The 15,604-nt window shown below is 47.6% G+C and overlaps 1 protein-coding gene across 7 annotated transcripts in view; it reads right to left on the bottom strand.

Annotated features, from left to right (window-relative positions):
• Positions 1–15,604, bottom strand: part of PTPRA (protein tyrosine phosphatase, receptor type A) — a 185,375-nt gene that overhangs the window by 126,231 nt on the left and 43,540 nt on the right. Inside the window, exon 2 of one of the 7 annotated variants that reach the window (XM_025200671.1) lies at positions 779–864. The exons of 4 other annotated variants lie outside the window; for them this stretch is intronic. In XM_025200671.1, coding sequence (XP_025056456.1) covers positions 779–795 — 17 coding nt within the window. In that variant the 5' untranslated portion in view covers positions 796–864. Of the gene's footprint in view, positions 1–778; positions 865–15,604 lie in introns of those variants that run through there. 2 more of the 7 variants (XM_025200677.1, XM_025200680.1) reach the window with 2 other exon arrangements.

Here is a 15,604-nt window from a genome sequence, read left to right as displayed (position 1 = left end):
TGTGGAGAATGCGGGCATGGAGGCGGTGGGGGGGAGTGGGGGCTGTGCGTGTGTTCGGCAGTATGGTGCAGGGTGTCCTTGGAGTCCCTGGAGTGTGCAAGTCCCGGAAGCTGCATGTGGTGGCAGCAAGGGGGCCAGACGTGTCCAGTCCCATAGCACGCAGCTCCTCATGCTCCCACCCTGGTCCCGGTCCCGACCATGGGTGGCGGCAGTGTGCGGGGCCAGCTCCACCCGGCCCAATAGTGCTCCCACCCAAGTCCCCAGCTGCACGTGGTAGCCAGCTCTACCCAGTCCCTCAACACGCAGCTCCCATACTCTCACCCCAGTCCCTGGCTGCACGTGGCAGCAGGGTGCGGGGCCAGCCCCACCCGGCCCCATAGCGTATGGCTTCCCACACTTCCACCCCCTTTCCCCCAGTGGGCGTCCCTGGCCTCAGCCCAGTGGGGCTGTACCTGAATTCCCAGTCTCCCAGACAGGGAGGCTGGGAACAGCCTCAAGGTGACCAGGCACGCACCGTGCCAGGCAGAGGCGTTTTCTCTAGTGCCCCTGGCTCAGGGCTGGGGGTGGGTCAGGCCAAACAGGGGTGGGGGGCTGGTTGCTTATGGAGGGGCCCCACAGGCTGGACAGAACTGCCTGAGGGCCGTGTTTTGCACACCCTCGCTATAGAGGCTTTCTGGGTCTTTAAAGAACCGTTTGTGTTAATGCATCAGGTTTGCTAGAGTCATCGGCTACAAGAGGTGTCAGAAGAAACAGCTTTGCAGGAGGCGCTGAAACCTACTTGTGACATCGTAACATCCTGAGCTGCGGAACTGCATCTCCGAGTACCCTGCACTCTCTGCCACTTCAAAATCAACTAACATCTACCTGGAAGAGAAAATGATGACGTTTACTTCCATTGTTTATGAAAGCTTATACATCTCTGATTTAGCTAGTTTATAAGGTGCAAATCTACCCTGCCTTCTTTAGCTCTGCCACTGACCTGCTATGTGACTTAAGACATGTCACTTCACCTCTGGGTACCTCTGTTTTCTCTCCCACTGTTTGCCTGTCTTGCCTACTTAGATCATCAAACCTTGGCTAATGGGATCAAAGGGCAAGCTGTACTTTGTTCCCATAAGCAAATATTTGAAAAAGAAAAAAGGAAAAACCCATGAAACAAGTCTCCTCCTAATGCCATAATTTGGGCTATTCAAAGACCAGGCAAATTATCTATGATGGATTTAATGGAACTGAAATCAGTATTCTGGCACTGGAAAGTGCCTGGAATTACTGCCCATGTACCTAACTAGATGAGCAACCCAGATGGTGTACCTTCACTTCCTACTGGTGTACGTGTAGAGAAGTCTATAACTCTGCACATAATGAGGGTCTTTTGACACCTCAGACTCCATCTGCTCACATCTACTGCAACACATCTCGTATCTGAGTGAATCATAGAAAAGTCGGTCTGGAAGGGACCTCAGGAGGACATCTAGCCCTGCTCAAGGCAGGATCAGCCCCAAGCCCTGCTGTAGAAGTGTTTGTCTAATGTATTCTTGAAACTGCATGAGCAACGCTCATCCGCAACTACCAGGCACAGGCCAAAGATACATTTTTGCTCCCAGCTGAACTGCTGTTTCTATCCATCCAACCTCACAATTAGCCTGTGAGATGATCTGGAGAATGGGTTTATGAACAGTGTATGAATTCTGGTTGATGTTATGGAGTTACAAAACTGCTGTATTTTTCAATCCCTCCAAGACTCTTCATCCAGCTTTCCTTCTGGGGCTGTGTCACATCCCTCCCAGTGGCGATACAGCAGAAATCAACGGAATTTATCTGGACAGTAAGTATTCTGTGCTGAAGCTATTCCCTCATCTGTCTGCAGGAAGGGAATTTTGGAGAGTGGAAAGTTACCAAAAATACAAGAGAGGCCAAGGTGCTGGGAGAGGACAGAAATGGGCCTCAGAGACGCGCAGGGACTTCTGGGCAGGAAAGGGCAAGAGGACAGCATGCTTTGACAGCAGGACCCAGTTAAGCTGCTGGAGCAGCCACGGTCAAAGAAGGCGACTGAGCTGAAAGGATGCGGTTGACCAAGAGCCTGCACAGGCGGATTCTGGACCACCCACAAGGGCCTTGAACCCAGTCCAACAACAGCCCAGTGTGAAAAGGAAACTGAGGCAAGAAAACACACACGTAGTTTCTTCCCCCCAGTGTATTGTTATTTTTCCCCAAGGGAGAAGTGGCTTATCAGGCACTGGGGCCCTGCGAATTGGAGGAACTGGAATTCCTCACTGTGGCTGTGCGAGCACCACGGCACTCAAAGCTGGAGCTGTTCTGCCTTAGCAGCACCAGCAGAACATGCTGCAGCCCTGCCTCTCTCCATGCTCTGAGCTGAGGGAGTGAGCAGCAGTGCATGTCCTGCGCTGCTTGGCTGGTGACTCCAAAGCAATGCCCACATGCCTGGCACTGAGCCTTAGAGTCCCCTCAGCAAACACGGACTGACGGATCACCCCAGCACATGCAGCCTTGGCCTGGAGGAGCCTGCAGTTCTGCACTGAACGTCTGAGTGAGGCTCTGGGTCGCCGCTCTGCAGTGGGCAGCCTGCCTGGGAGAAGCTCAGACTTCGGAGCTTGGAGGAAGAGCACAAGACTGTGTGGGAGCCACCCACCTTGTCCTGAATGGTTGAAGGACGCCTGGGGCACTCATCCCCAACTTCCCCTGAGCCAAGTGATGACCACTGACTGAGCCAGAGAATCAGTGCCCAAAGGTCTGGATGCACGTGTATACAGAGCCATCTCCAAAGGGGAACAGCTGCTACATTTCACCAGTTGTGTGTATAACCTGGGAGCAATACAAACAGCAGACCTGCTCCAACTGTAACCCTGGATGCAGCAGGGCTAAACCTGGACCTGCTTCTACATTCGTATCGGCCCAAGCTTTTCCACACAACCGTGAGGACATAATGAAAGTTGCTTTGTGGTTTGGAGCAAGAGTTCTCCCTCCCCTTTGGAAACAGCTCCATATGTACAAGTGTCCACACCCCAGGTCTCTAGGGGTTTTAGCAGTATCCTCGTGGGGAAGACAGAGAGCAAGGTGAAAGCAAAGAAGAAGGCAGAGCAGGTCTCCTCTTGTAGGACCCAACTAGTGATCTCCTTCAGGACCCAGACTTGGCACTGCAAGTCAGTAAGTGCTCCACCAGAGCCAAGCCCATGGAGAGTCCTGTGCTGGAGGGGCACACAGCACCACGCTGGGTCAAGTCCCAGATCAGAAATTAATCCTATGGACTCGCCCAAGAAATCAAGGGGAGGCCTGGTCTCATGCCCTAGATCTGAATGAGCTGGGAGGGGTACATCCCAGGAACACTGGACCCTCCAAGGCGATACGTTCAAGATGGGCATCTCTCAAATCCCGATGGTCGGAGAAACCACGATGATAGTACAGGGTGTCAGCTCGCCTCTCCCAAAACCAAGAGGGAGAAATTAAAGGAAGGTCAGAGGTGTACAACGTCCCAATCTCGTGATGCCACGTAGTACGGATAAAACAGAGTGGGTGACTGCAACAAGCATGCGCTGTTGTTTTTTAAAACAAAAGAAAAGAATAGTCTGTTAAAGAAAACTGTAGTCGGAGAAACCACGATGATAGTACAGGGTGTCAGCTCGCCTCTCCCAAAACCAAGAGGGAGAAATTAAAGGAAGGTCAGAGGTGTACAACGTCCCAATCTCGTGATGCCACGTAGTACGGATAAAACAGAGTGGGTGACTGCAACAAGCATGCGCTGTTGTTTTTTAAAACAAAAAAAAAAAAAAGTCTGTTAAAAAAAACGGTAAAAAAAAAAAAAAAAGGGGTAGAAGATACAAAACGATGCAACTGTGGTTGCAAGGTTGAAACCACAAGCCTGAGTGCTCTCTCGCCCAAAACACCTTTTCCTCCCTTGGTGCGGGACACACGGAGGGGCAGGGCAGGCTTGTAGCATGTCCTTAGGTGACTGCTGAAGCAAAAAGGCTCTGAATTCAAAGGCTACAGCCTATGGCATTGAAGACGAAAAAATGTATAGTGACACAAAGAACTCTATTTCTCATGCAGTTAATGAGAGAGCAAAGCTAGTTTCGGGAACCCTGTTCAAAACCTGTGCACCAATAGCTTTCAGTATCACATGCCTCTCGACTGTTAAACTGTCAGCCCAGAGCATCCCCCCTAGCTGTTGTTCTGGGAGAGCAGGTGTATGTCGGCAGAGAAATCTACAGGATCTCCACTGGTCCTCCGTCTAGGCAGCTGGACCACAAGTCCTGTTTCTCGGGGGGGATGCTAGACGAGAATCTGCACTGCAAGGACATGCCTGCTGACTAAGCCAGAGGCTGTGCCTGACACTGTTCAGACTCAGGAGGCTTATTGCATAGTCGATCTAATAGACTGGGACCCAACACAGCAGACCAGCAAGTGTCTAAAGAGGGGGAAGTCGCTCAGCTCTTTGACAGCATAAACTAGGGATTGAGATGGAGAAAGCAGCAGCCTGCAAATGGAAAGGGATGTCAGCAGCAATGCTCCACTGGTGCATCGTGTCAAGTGTCCCAAACAACAGATCTTCCACTCCCTTTACAAGGATTCCACACTCTAATTGATCTCACTTGTAGCCCAAAATGCCTTTGTTTCTCTAACATGGCACCAGGACATCATTGTAATATACTTCAAAAGCCGCAGTACAAATAACACCTCCCATTCATTTAGTAGGCATGTGGAGTCAGCTCTAAAGTAGAGAGCAAGAGCTCATTAGGAACGCAGAATACAGGACAGCGGGATGTAAATTTGAAAATGATATCACTGGGGAAGCGCTTAAAATTTCAGCAGCAATAAAAGAGGACGACGACCTGAACAACAAGTTGGGAATATCAACGCTGCACAGAGCGCTGAGCCAGAGGCAGCCAGGTGATGGCAGGCGGTATCACAGTCCATTGGAGAGGAGGAACAGAAGATAGTAGTTATCAAGCTTGTGCTGAGACTCTTGCTTATTCCCTGTAGCAGGATCATTTCAGTGGTTATCTTGTTGTCCTCTCTCTTCCCTGTGCAGTATGCTTGTTCTAGATCATCTCTCTTATTTTAGAGTCTGTGCTCTTTAGGGCAGTGGCAAGTCCTCTTGAACACTCCCCTCATAATTGTACAAGCCTTACAGACGCACAACAGAAATCGTTCTTGTAGGTGCCTCCACTGAGGGGTTGCAATGCCTAAAAGTGAGGCACCTCTTACATGTGGGAGGACGCGGAGGAGGGGAGCAACCCAAACTGGCAAGGTTAGACACCCAAGATGGCTCAGCAGTCAAGCGACAGAGCTCAGCGCCTCCATGTGGCAATCCAGAACAGACAGGTGCTCAGCAAGGAGGCCTCTCCGATTCTTCTTCAAGGCTTAGATGCCTGATGGGATGCAGAGGGAAGGCACTTAATGCACACCAAGAGCAGCACTGAAGCTCCAGACAAAGCCCAGCACCCACAGTTGCGCACTCACACATACACAGTGCCCAGCCTTTGCATACCAACTTGGTCAAGACAGAGAAGGCTTGGTTCTAGGCTCTGCTCAGCCCAAGCAGAATTCAATCCAAAACTCCCACATCCAAGGAGAGAGCCCTGTACACAAGGCTACAAGGACAGTGTGGATGGGGACCCCTTCCACACCTCCTGTTGAAATTGGGGCAGTGCACAGCCAAGAGTATGAGATTCAAGGGAACAGAAGAAGAGTACAGGAGAAGGACCTGACTGCAGCCTAATGGTCTGGGCCTTCAGCAAGGGGGAGAATCCTGGGTCCTCATCCCAGCTGACAGGTCTTCCTTTCTTTCTTTCTTTTTTTTCTTTTTTTAACCCAATCGCTGTCCAATGTAAAATGCATGACCAGTCCTGGGAGCAGGCACCAGTACCTAGGACAACACCTCCCACACCTCATTGCAGCAGAGCGCCATTATTCCCAGGCACTCAGGAAGAGTCAGGCTCCCTCTTGTCTGGGGCATCCCCGTACGTGCACAGAAACCTGTTCACATGAGTCAGGTAGGTGATGAGCTAGGTAGGTGCCTGACACCCATCCAAGCTCCACTGTGATGCAGATCAGAGCTGGGAAACACCTTAAGTCCACATCAATTCCCAATCTGTTCTACACCCAGAGTACACCCAACACCTAGACTGAACTCCAGCTAAAGCTCCCACCCACCGTCACTTCAAACACAGGTCTCCCGTCTTTTACACCACAGTCTAATGGCTACTGCTACTTTCTCGCGGGAAGTCGAGTAGCTGTGTGCATGAGGATGGCTAATTAATACTGTCACTGAGCGGTGATGACTCACCTGCCTTTAGAGCCATGCGGATGGGAAGCTATGCTGATTCTGTACGGGCTGGTTAGTACATGTGGAACTGCACAGCCTGTTTGGGGGCACTACTGCTGGGCATGGTAAATTTGCAGTCCAGGCAGGGCCTACACTGCCCTCTCATCCTTTCCATTTGTTTTCCAAGCTTCAGCCTCACCAGCAAGGACCAGTGTGCACAAATCGACATCTGCTTCTACCTAAATGTTGCTCACATACTAAGAATTAAACAGTCCGCGAACTCAGAGTGCCCAATCCAGGGTGCCAGCTCCAACGCGAATGTAAAAGGCAAAACAAGAGACAGAAGTTACTCCATGGGTTTGACTCACAAGGGGGGCAATGCTCTATCTTCATCTCAGATCCCATCACTTCTATCTAATGTGTACTTAAAGGACATTTTCTCTCAAAAGCTGCTGTTGGACAAAGTCCCGTTAGGAGGCTCAATGCAAGATAACTCTGAGTAATGTGCATCAAAAGAACCCAATCTCAGCTGCACACGGACAAACGCTGGAATCTTGCCCTCGGCAGAGTAGCTAACAATCAGTCCATATGTCCACTGAGTAATGACCACCTGGATTCCCAAGCACCACAGTTTGCTGTAAGTAGGTAAAACAGAAACAGAGAACTTCACAGAAAGAAGAGTTGCAGATAAACGTGAGCCAGGGACAACAGCACCTAATCTAAGACAGAAAGGAAAAGACTGTTGAGTTCCTTCATACCTCACTTCATATGTTAAATAAAGCACATCCATGGTGATGGCCAGAGCAAATAAAAATAATTATTTAAACAGTTCTATGTAAATTAAATATATTTTTCTTTTTTTAAAAAATAAATACATTTAAAATTAAATTGGAAATTAGACCAGGCCTTGACAGAGCTTATACTATTAAATACCATCGATATAAAGATATGCTATATTCAATATCAGACTAAAATGAAGTGTACAAGATATACCCAGACCTGAAGAAGGGTACTTGTACTTGAAAGCTTATCTAACAGCGCTCCTATCTGCACAGTTGGCCCAATAAAAGATATCACCCCTCCTTTCCAAAAAGCCTGCTTTTAACATACTGAAACCTTTGGACTTTTGCCAGATGACAGCTGCCTGATGGCTGACGCTCCTGAAATCTGAAGAGAATTTCAAAAAACAGTGCAGAGATGCCCAACAAAAAAGTTAAACTGCAGACAGTGAAGGAGCAAGTGAACCAAACGCTAACTTTGCCTCGTTTTCCTGCCAGTGTAAATGCCTAACTACTCAAGAAAAAGATTCTGCTGTGACATACAGCATCTCATCCATCAAACACACCAATGGGGTGTGTATATTTATATAAATTTATATAGACAGACAGATAGATAGATATAGATAGAGATATATAACGGTGTGTATATATCAAATATTTCATAGCTGGTGGTGAAGCATTCAGGCGGCACAGGTTTCTTCTGAATTTTTACAGAAAGTCAAACCACTGAACTGGTAGAAGCCACTGGCCATTCACCTGGAACAGGAGCCTGATGAATCACTAAACCAGTTCTTGACAGTAGTTGTCTTTCCTGCAGGTGCAAAGAAAATATCTTCCAAATTTAGCTTAAATTGAGAAACCTAAGGGGAGCTGAAAAGGAGGAATGATTATTTTCCTTCTCCAATTTATGAAGAAAAGCAAGAAAAGAGAAGATGGATTCTACTAATTTCAAGAAGTAGAAGAATGTGGTGACCAGAAATAAATCAGGTCAATTCACTAGCAATATTGGCATTTGTTTAATAAACCTTGTTTACAAGCCTGGCTGACAAACTTTTCTTTCACAAAGATAGAATTTTAACCATTTTTGTTCAATAAAATTATTTTAAGTGAATTCCACTTTCCATCTAAATAGGAACATAAAAGTAAAAATCAATCTAATAAAAAGATGCATCAGTCACCATTTTCCAGCAATAAAAGTGTAAAACAAACTATCAGAATAAGTGTATAGTAAGAAGACTCATATAAGCAGTTATACAGCTTTAATACAGCCTCAAGATTGGCAAAGAGTAGTAACAAAAGGCCTTAATTCAGTGGTAAATAAAGTGGTTTAATGTATTATAAACCAATTAGAATGAAAAGCTTTCAGGAACGTACAATATGAACAAAAGATGATCAAAATAACTCATTTTTATTGAGGCCCCTGTTTGCTGATTTAAATAAGGATGAAAGTGGTTTAAATTCCCTCCCATTGACAGCATTTTGACATGTTCAGATCAAACATAATAGGTTTTGCCTGAAGACACAACCTGGAAAGCCGTATATTTGGCTATTGTTTTGCCCAGAAGTGCTTCACCTAACTATTCTACACTGCTTTCTGCAGACTCCATTAAGGTAAGACGCTCACCCCAGACCCAATTTTGCTCCTATTGAACTCAAAAGAAACTGCCATGGTCTCCACAATGGGAGAAAGATCAACCTCTCTGCTGTGTGGGCCTCCTCCTGAGCCCCTTTAGATCCACAAAGAGTTCTCCTTGGACTTCCCGGTGCTTTGGGTCAGGTCCACAAGACACATCCACTGGCCATATGGCATTAGGCGGTGCGTTGTGGAGACACCCAGGTGAGCTCTAAGGCACCAGCTCAGGGAGTGAAAACAGTATAGCTGCAGTAACACTGTATTCCACCTATGCTCATTCGTACAACTGATGTACATACACTGCTGCCAGTCACCGAGCCAGCACTGTATTCTCCTGTTCTCTTCCAAAGACAAAGCCAGATTCAGGTTATCCGTCAGCGGGAAAAAGGTTTCCACTCTGGACTCTTCCCCCCTGCTCTGGTGCAGCTAGAGATCACACTTCATCAGAGCCTTCTTTCTTAATGGGATTTCTTGAGGAAGGGCGTGGGGTGAGTTTGTTCTCTGAAGGATCTCTCTCCTTGGAAGAGAGATAGAAATTAAGTTTTTCTTGGATTTTATAGACAAGCCAAAGGCAAGCTGGAGCGCCACATTGTGTAAAGCTATAAATCAGAAATGACTTGTTGAACACCAGCCATAAGCTCTGTGCTGCTCAGTGTGGAGCCAGACAACAGCCCTGCCCTGAGAAATCTTCAGTTTAAGTAAAAACTTACTTCTATCCCTCCCATGTCCACAGACTCCTGTTCAAGTAGAGCTAAGGAAGGTCACAGATGACAAGGCCTCAGTGCTGGGTGAAATAACTGAGACACAAAGTCAGCTCATCAGCTGGTATCAACCCTTGGAGCTCCACTTACTTTAAATAAATTGCTCAGATCTGCACCAGCAGAGAACCTAGCCCCGATGTCCTTAAAATATCAGCCACCAGAGCAAACGCATTCAGATCAGAGGGGCATGGCCAATATGAAGATGAAAATTTGAGACAGTCAGTCTCCATCTGCCACCACTGCACAGCAACAGCAAACATCATCAGGGCCTGGAGAGTTTCCACTGGGCATCCACATCCGCTTCAATCTTTATACTGAGGGTAGGGATCTATGTGTCCTGACTAAGCAGCAGAGGGCACAGACCAATCCTGTACCACTTGTAGGGTAATGAGAAAAAGCATCTCTTCGCTAGTGCCCCAGCAGCAGAAGTCTGGCGCAATGCTGTTGCACCAGAGAGAATCACGAAGCACAAGACCCACATGCGTTTTGTTCCTGTGGTTCAGAAAACAACGGAGGTAGGAGTGGCAGAGGTCTGCTCTGGAGTCCAACGGGCAGGTCCTTGTCAAAAAGAGGGATCGGGGGAAGTGGTTAAACTAGTTTGAATCAGAATAGGGAGATCTCACTGCACGACAGGTGTGGCTGGAACCGTCCCATCCACTTTGGCTTCCGGGAGGAGCACTGGGGGTGCTGGACCAGGATTTGCAGCAGAGCGCGAGCTGCTTTAAGCTGATGAGAACAGCAGGACCACACAAGTTGCACGGCCCTTCCTGGGCTTGGCTTTGCAGGTTCTGAGAGCGGGGGGCACATGGGGCATGTGGCACAGGGTCCAAGAGCCAGAGCGGGGGGAGTACCAGTCCAGGAGCTGGGGTGCAGCAGCTTTGCTCACCACAAACTTCAAAACAGCCCCAGCCGAGGGGTTTCCTGCCTGGCTCTGGTGCTCTTCAAGCAACAGCATCCAGGAACTGCTTTGGAGTTCCCAGCACAGGAATGCTGCCAGGCACAGACTCTGCAGGGGTGAGGGCGATTCCAGCACCCCTCCCAATTTGGTGCCCGAGGTGAGTGCCCCTCTCACCCACCTCTAGTTGTGCTGCTTTCCCAGTTTGGCTTTTGGCCTCTTCATTTCATTGAGACTGGTCTAAAAGTGCCTGATGCTCTCTGGCTTAATGCTTCTCATCCTTGTTGGCACTGCAGCTTTGTCTCCCCCCACAACCCATCAGCCATCTTCAACACAACTAGCCATGTCATTGAAGTCTCGTCCTCCCTTTCCTCCTCCAGCTCCAAGCAGGAATCCCCAAGGCTGCCCTTCATCCCTCTCTCTTCTCCCTACAGGCGTAGCCATGAAGCTAGGCGCCCTGGGCAAAACCTCCTTGCAGGGGGTGCGAAGAACTAGGAAGCCAGAGGAAGGGGAAGGGGAAAGCACAGTCTTACCTGTCCTGGGGACTCAAAGCCACCCCCTCCAGTGCTCCTCCCTCATTATACCCAACTCCATTTATTTCTTCTCCTGATGGAAACAACCAGCAAAACTTTAAATATCAGCTAATGACCGGAGTCAAGACTCAGAGGTCCTGTCCTCTGCCATATCAACCTACCAACCATCTCTCCCAGCACTCTCCTACTTCCCACCGGACACCGTGTTTCAAGTACTTCTCCTCAGACCTGTATCTTTCTCAAGTGGCACGCTCGTGTTCTTTCTAGTCTGTCTCATAATATTTAGCTTTTCATCTGTAGATATTCAAGTTACTTTCCAAAGGAAAGAAAGACTGATTTTTCCCCACTCTGCAGATGAGGGAAAACCGTGAGACAGAGAGTAGGGATGCAGGTAACACCGGTTGAAATGCAGTTTACACCTGAAACGGAAAGAAGCATAACGCGATTAAACACATTCAAAGCTTCCTGGAATGGTTCAAAAGTGTAGCTGGAAAATCAAGCGCTGGCTGAACCGGTTCACTGTGAGCCAGGTCAAAGACACATGTGGACATCAAGCCTTCTGTGGCATAGGTCTGGTCAGTCCTCCAGGCATCCCCCACTGCTGTGATCAAGTGCTCTGGTACGTGGCCCCAAAATTTTTCCCTCCTTTTTTGGCACTTTTCATCAATGAGCTCCCTTGCACTGCTTGTTCAGTAAAAGCTCTCTCTCTAACAACCAGCTGTCCTTGCTCCCTACTTGACCGTGCCCCCCACCCTGAACCCTGGCAACTGAAAGGTGCGGGTGCAAGCACTCCCCACCTCCCAAAGTCAGGCAGGCACCTTGCAGAGTTCGATCACGTGCACGCTACCAAGCTTGGCTGAACTCACGTTTAGGAGTCAAGGGAAAACTGAAAATACTCCCAGCCACAGGTCACCCATTTCCTGGGATCCCCAAAGCATGGGTGCAAGCACTCCCTTCTCCCTTGTCCACTGCAGTGCATGCTGGGCTGGGGGCTCTCTCCCACCCCCTCGGGTCACAGCCACAGGACTTCAACCCCTTAAAAACAACCACTCTACCTGGACTGCAAGGGCACTGGATGTATGGAAACCTCTGACCCATGATGACTGTGAGCTGGTTCCCAATCAGTGACTTTTGGGAACGGTTCAAACGTTACATGCATCCACACCCAAAGCGATGAAATGAGAGAGAGATGAAATGGCCAAAAAAGCCAGCAGCAAATGAAAGACAGGGCTGGAAGCACAAATTTTCCTCTGTGCGGGTACAGTGCCCAATCCACAACAATGGGGTGCCTACCAGCACTCAGCCCCCTTTGCATGCTTGGTAGGTACTTCATTCACCACGCTAGTGCCACAAGCTCCTATCAAGTTAATAAAACAAGCTTCTCTCCCTACCTTTTCTACCCGCAGGAGCAGTCTAAAAGCTGGGGGTTGCTCTGTTCATGAGCATTTCTATTGTATGCAGAGCTTAGGGTTCATAACTCCTCAGATTCACTATCAGAATCAAATCATTTGCAGGTTTGTATCCATTAAACATGTTAAATAACCCTGGATTTAACATTAAGCCTAAAGAAACCTCCAACCCCTCCCCACGCTCGACAGGCTTCAGTATCTCATTGCCCTGTTGTGCGTGGTCCTTCAGGCAGAACATTTATCTCTGCTGCACTTTGAATTCATGCTGAGTGCAATATTTGGTGACATGCTGTCAAATGCTTTTCCTGAAGCCAGTGTGTTGGACCTACTGATTTTTCTTCCCACATGGATTTAGTATCCCTGTCAAAAGGAAGCAATGAGTTAGTCTGGCAAACAGTATTTTTCTAAGCCCAAGATGTTTAATGTTCCCGGTTCCATTATCTTTCAGATCCTTGGCAATATTTCCAAAGGGAGGTTATGCCACTCTTCACTACCACTGCATAAATCTCTGTTTTACAGATCTTAATTTATTGGTTTCCTTCTCAGCCTACTGTATTTCATAAAGGCAAAAAACGTGTATTTTTTAAGACCGTCTTCCATATTGGCTTCTGGAAACACCAACACAGGCAAAAAGCACCATCATACCTATGTCGTGCCACACCCTGCAAATTAAAGCAACCAGAGACGCAATCAGAATTAAAAGTAAGCAATGCCAGAGAGAAAGGGTGAAATGAAAGCATTATAAGCATAAGGTGAGCTAATAATAAAACACGTGCAGCACTTTTCATCCACTGATCTCCCAGCATTTTTTAAAACAAAGGTCTGTAGAGGTCTACAGACCATTTTGTGTCTGCTCCAAAGTGACCTACCACTTGTCTCCAGCAGATAAAGTCAAATGCATCCACATAGTTTTAAAATCCAAAGCTAACATTCATGAAACTGGTCCTGCAAATGAAGAAGTAGTGCATTTTTTTGAGGAAAAGATGAGTGATGGCACCTTATTTGAATAAGGATTCTTGGTTAATTTGTGTTTGTACAGCAACTCGTACAACAGTGTCTCCACCCCTTTGAAGTCAGCCCTTCCCCATGGAAGTAAATACAATTCAGCCCAGTGGACAGAACAGGAAAAACAGACTTGAGAGGTGAGACAGAGAAGCACACTGCAGTAACTGAGAGTTTTGTCTGCTATATAATCTTAATGTCTCTCGGATATCTAAGAGTTGGAGATGGCTACTCGTTCGTCCTGGCCTACAATGACTGTAAGCCCACAGATAGAATAACCTAGACCAAAATAATTTGTGGTTAATAATATAATTTAATTCACGTGCTCCCTCCCTGGTGTTATTTAATCAGATCTATAATCCAAGGCATTCCTATGAAGTAATACTATAATAGAGCATAGCAGCAAAGCACTCTGCGCCTGAGCACAGCTTACACCTGCAATACTGTGGCTTGCCAAGAGAGCTGTCTGTTCCCAGGCCTTTGCTAGTCCAGCTGCACTGGTCCCATGTCACACCCCTGACTGACACAGCTAGGCCACCACGTAGCCTAGTCTGAGTGAGAAGAAATGACAGCATTACTGACCCAAAACGGCAGTAGTCTACCACAGGGCAGCTGAGCAGGACACATGCCCTAGACACTGCTTGAGGGGATGGATGCGAGAAAGACAGGGAGGGAGCCACCATGCAAGCATTTCTTGGCTGCAGGAAGCAGCGGTGCAGGCAATGCGGGTTGGGGAGCGCAAAGCGTTCTAGGAATCGTAGTTCTGTAGCGTGGCAGTGGAGTTTCCTGCTGATGGATGGAGAATTGATCCCATTTTTTGCTGCCAAAAATCATCATTCCCCCCACTTGACATAGACTTCAGCATCAGAAAAATGGGATGAAAGTCCCCCCAGCACCCAAAAACTCCATCACTGGTCTAGCAAAGAACAGGTCACAGGATCCCTTGCACTCCGTGACACGACCTGCCCAGCTGCTGCTCCTGCACGCTGCGTCCTGCGGAAGGCAAAAGCTAGGACAGGAGGAGGGGGAGAAAGGTGGGAGAGGACCGCCCGGCTGGGGAGATGGGACTCGTCACAGGTGACACCTCTGCAGAACTGCCCCCACTCTGTCTCTGCTGGGAGTCTCCAAACAGGGTGCTCATCTTGCTGGGGTGATCGGACCCTTGGGCAGGGGGCTGAACCCGATGATCTCACAAGGTCCCTTCCAGCCCTAATGTCTATGAAATCTATGGATGCTGGGAAAGTGGGACTAGGTAGGTTTAGAAATATGGGAGGGAGAGGAAAGTTCAGAATCCAGGATCAAGCACCGTCAAATCAATTCATCTGCCCGGTGATGCTACTTTAACATGTTTGTTACCATTCAAATCTAAGGAAATCACTTAAAACAAGCCGGTTTTGTTTACTAAGGCTGATGGTTTCATCATGAATTCCAGATGGCCTTTGCATTTTTTAATCCATGCAGTATTTAATCTTCTTTGAAAGCAGTCTAAGGTAAAATTTCACAAACACAGAGCGTAAGTAAAAGCCTGTAACTCTTGCCAGGAATTAGGGAATGTTTTCCTATCTCAAAGTTTAGCAGTATTAAAAGATTATTTAAACAGTGAGGTAATTCCATTCTCCCCAACTGTCAAGGGGGTTAGATATTAGCTTCCTCTCTTCCTTCGGACAAAAAGTGTAATTACAGGAAGTTATTTCTATCCCGAATGACTTGAATCTGCTGATTAAAGTATTGGGAACGTCAGCTACAATCTTTAATAAATTAATTTTTCTTTCCCACTTCTAGGTTCAGTCCCAACCTGCACTGGGCATAAAATGCACAAGTAAAGAGACGAGTCAAATTCAGACGTACATTAAATCGATCAGCCAAATTCTGCCCTCAAATAACTAACGCATCAACTGCGGTCTTCATAGCTGTGCTCTTCTGATGCAACAGACTTCTACAATAAGGGCAAGCTTCTTTGTGCAGAGACAAAACTTTCCTCAAGGGCTGAAATGAGCTCTCCAGGAACCAAAGAGCATTAAATACTTCACTCTATGTATATGGAAATGCTGCTGTGTGCGTCTCTTAGGACACTGTGCTGCAAACACTTCTTTCTTCCTCCGAGAGAATGAGGCCTCCGCCGCATAACGTATGCCAGTCACATTGCTTAATGCAGTGCTCGACACTGCCCGAGTACTACAGAAAAAGGCTCAATATGTCAGTAAAACATCTGATATTAGAATGCAGCAGTCAGTAGAGAGATTCCTCCTGGACTTGGTGGAAATATTTAGCCACAAACTCTAGAGCATAACTGGATATAAATGGTAAAC

Source organism: Alligator sinensis, unplaced genomic scaffold (genome assembly GCF_000455745.1).
Source record: "Alligator sinensis unplaced genomic scaffold, ASM45574v1 scaffold12_1, whole genome shotgun sequence".
Classification (NCBI taxonomy): domain Eukaryota; kingdom Metazoa; phylum Chordata; order Crocodylia; family Alligatoridae; genus Alligator; species Alligator sinensis.
The sequence above is the reverse complement of the archived record's forward strand: the minus strand, read 5'-3'. Positions and strand labels throughout refer to the sequence as shown.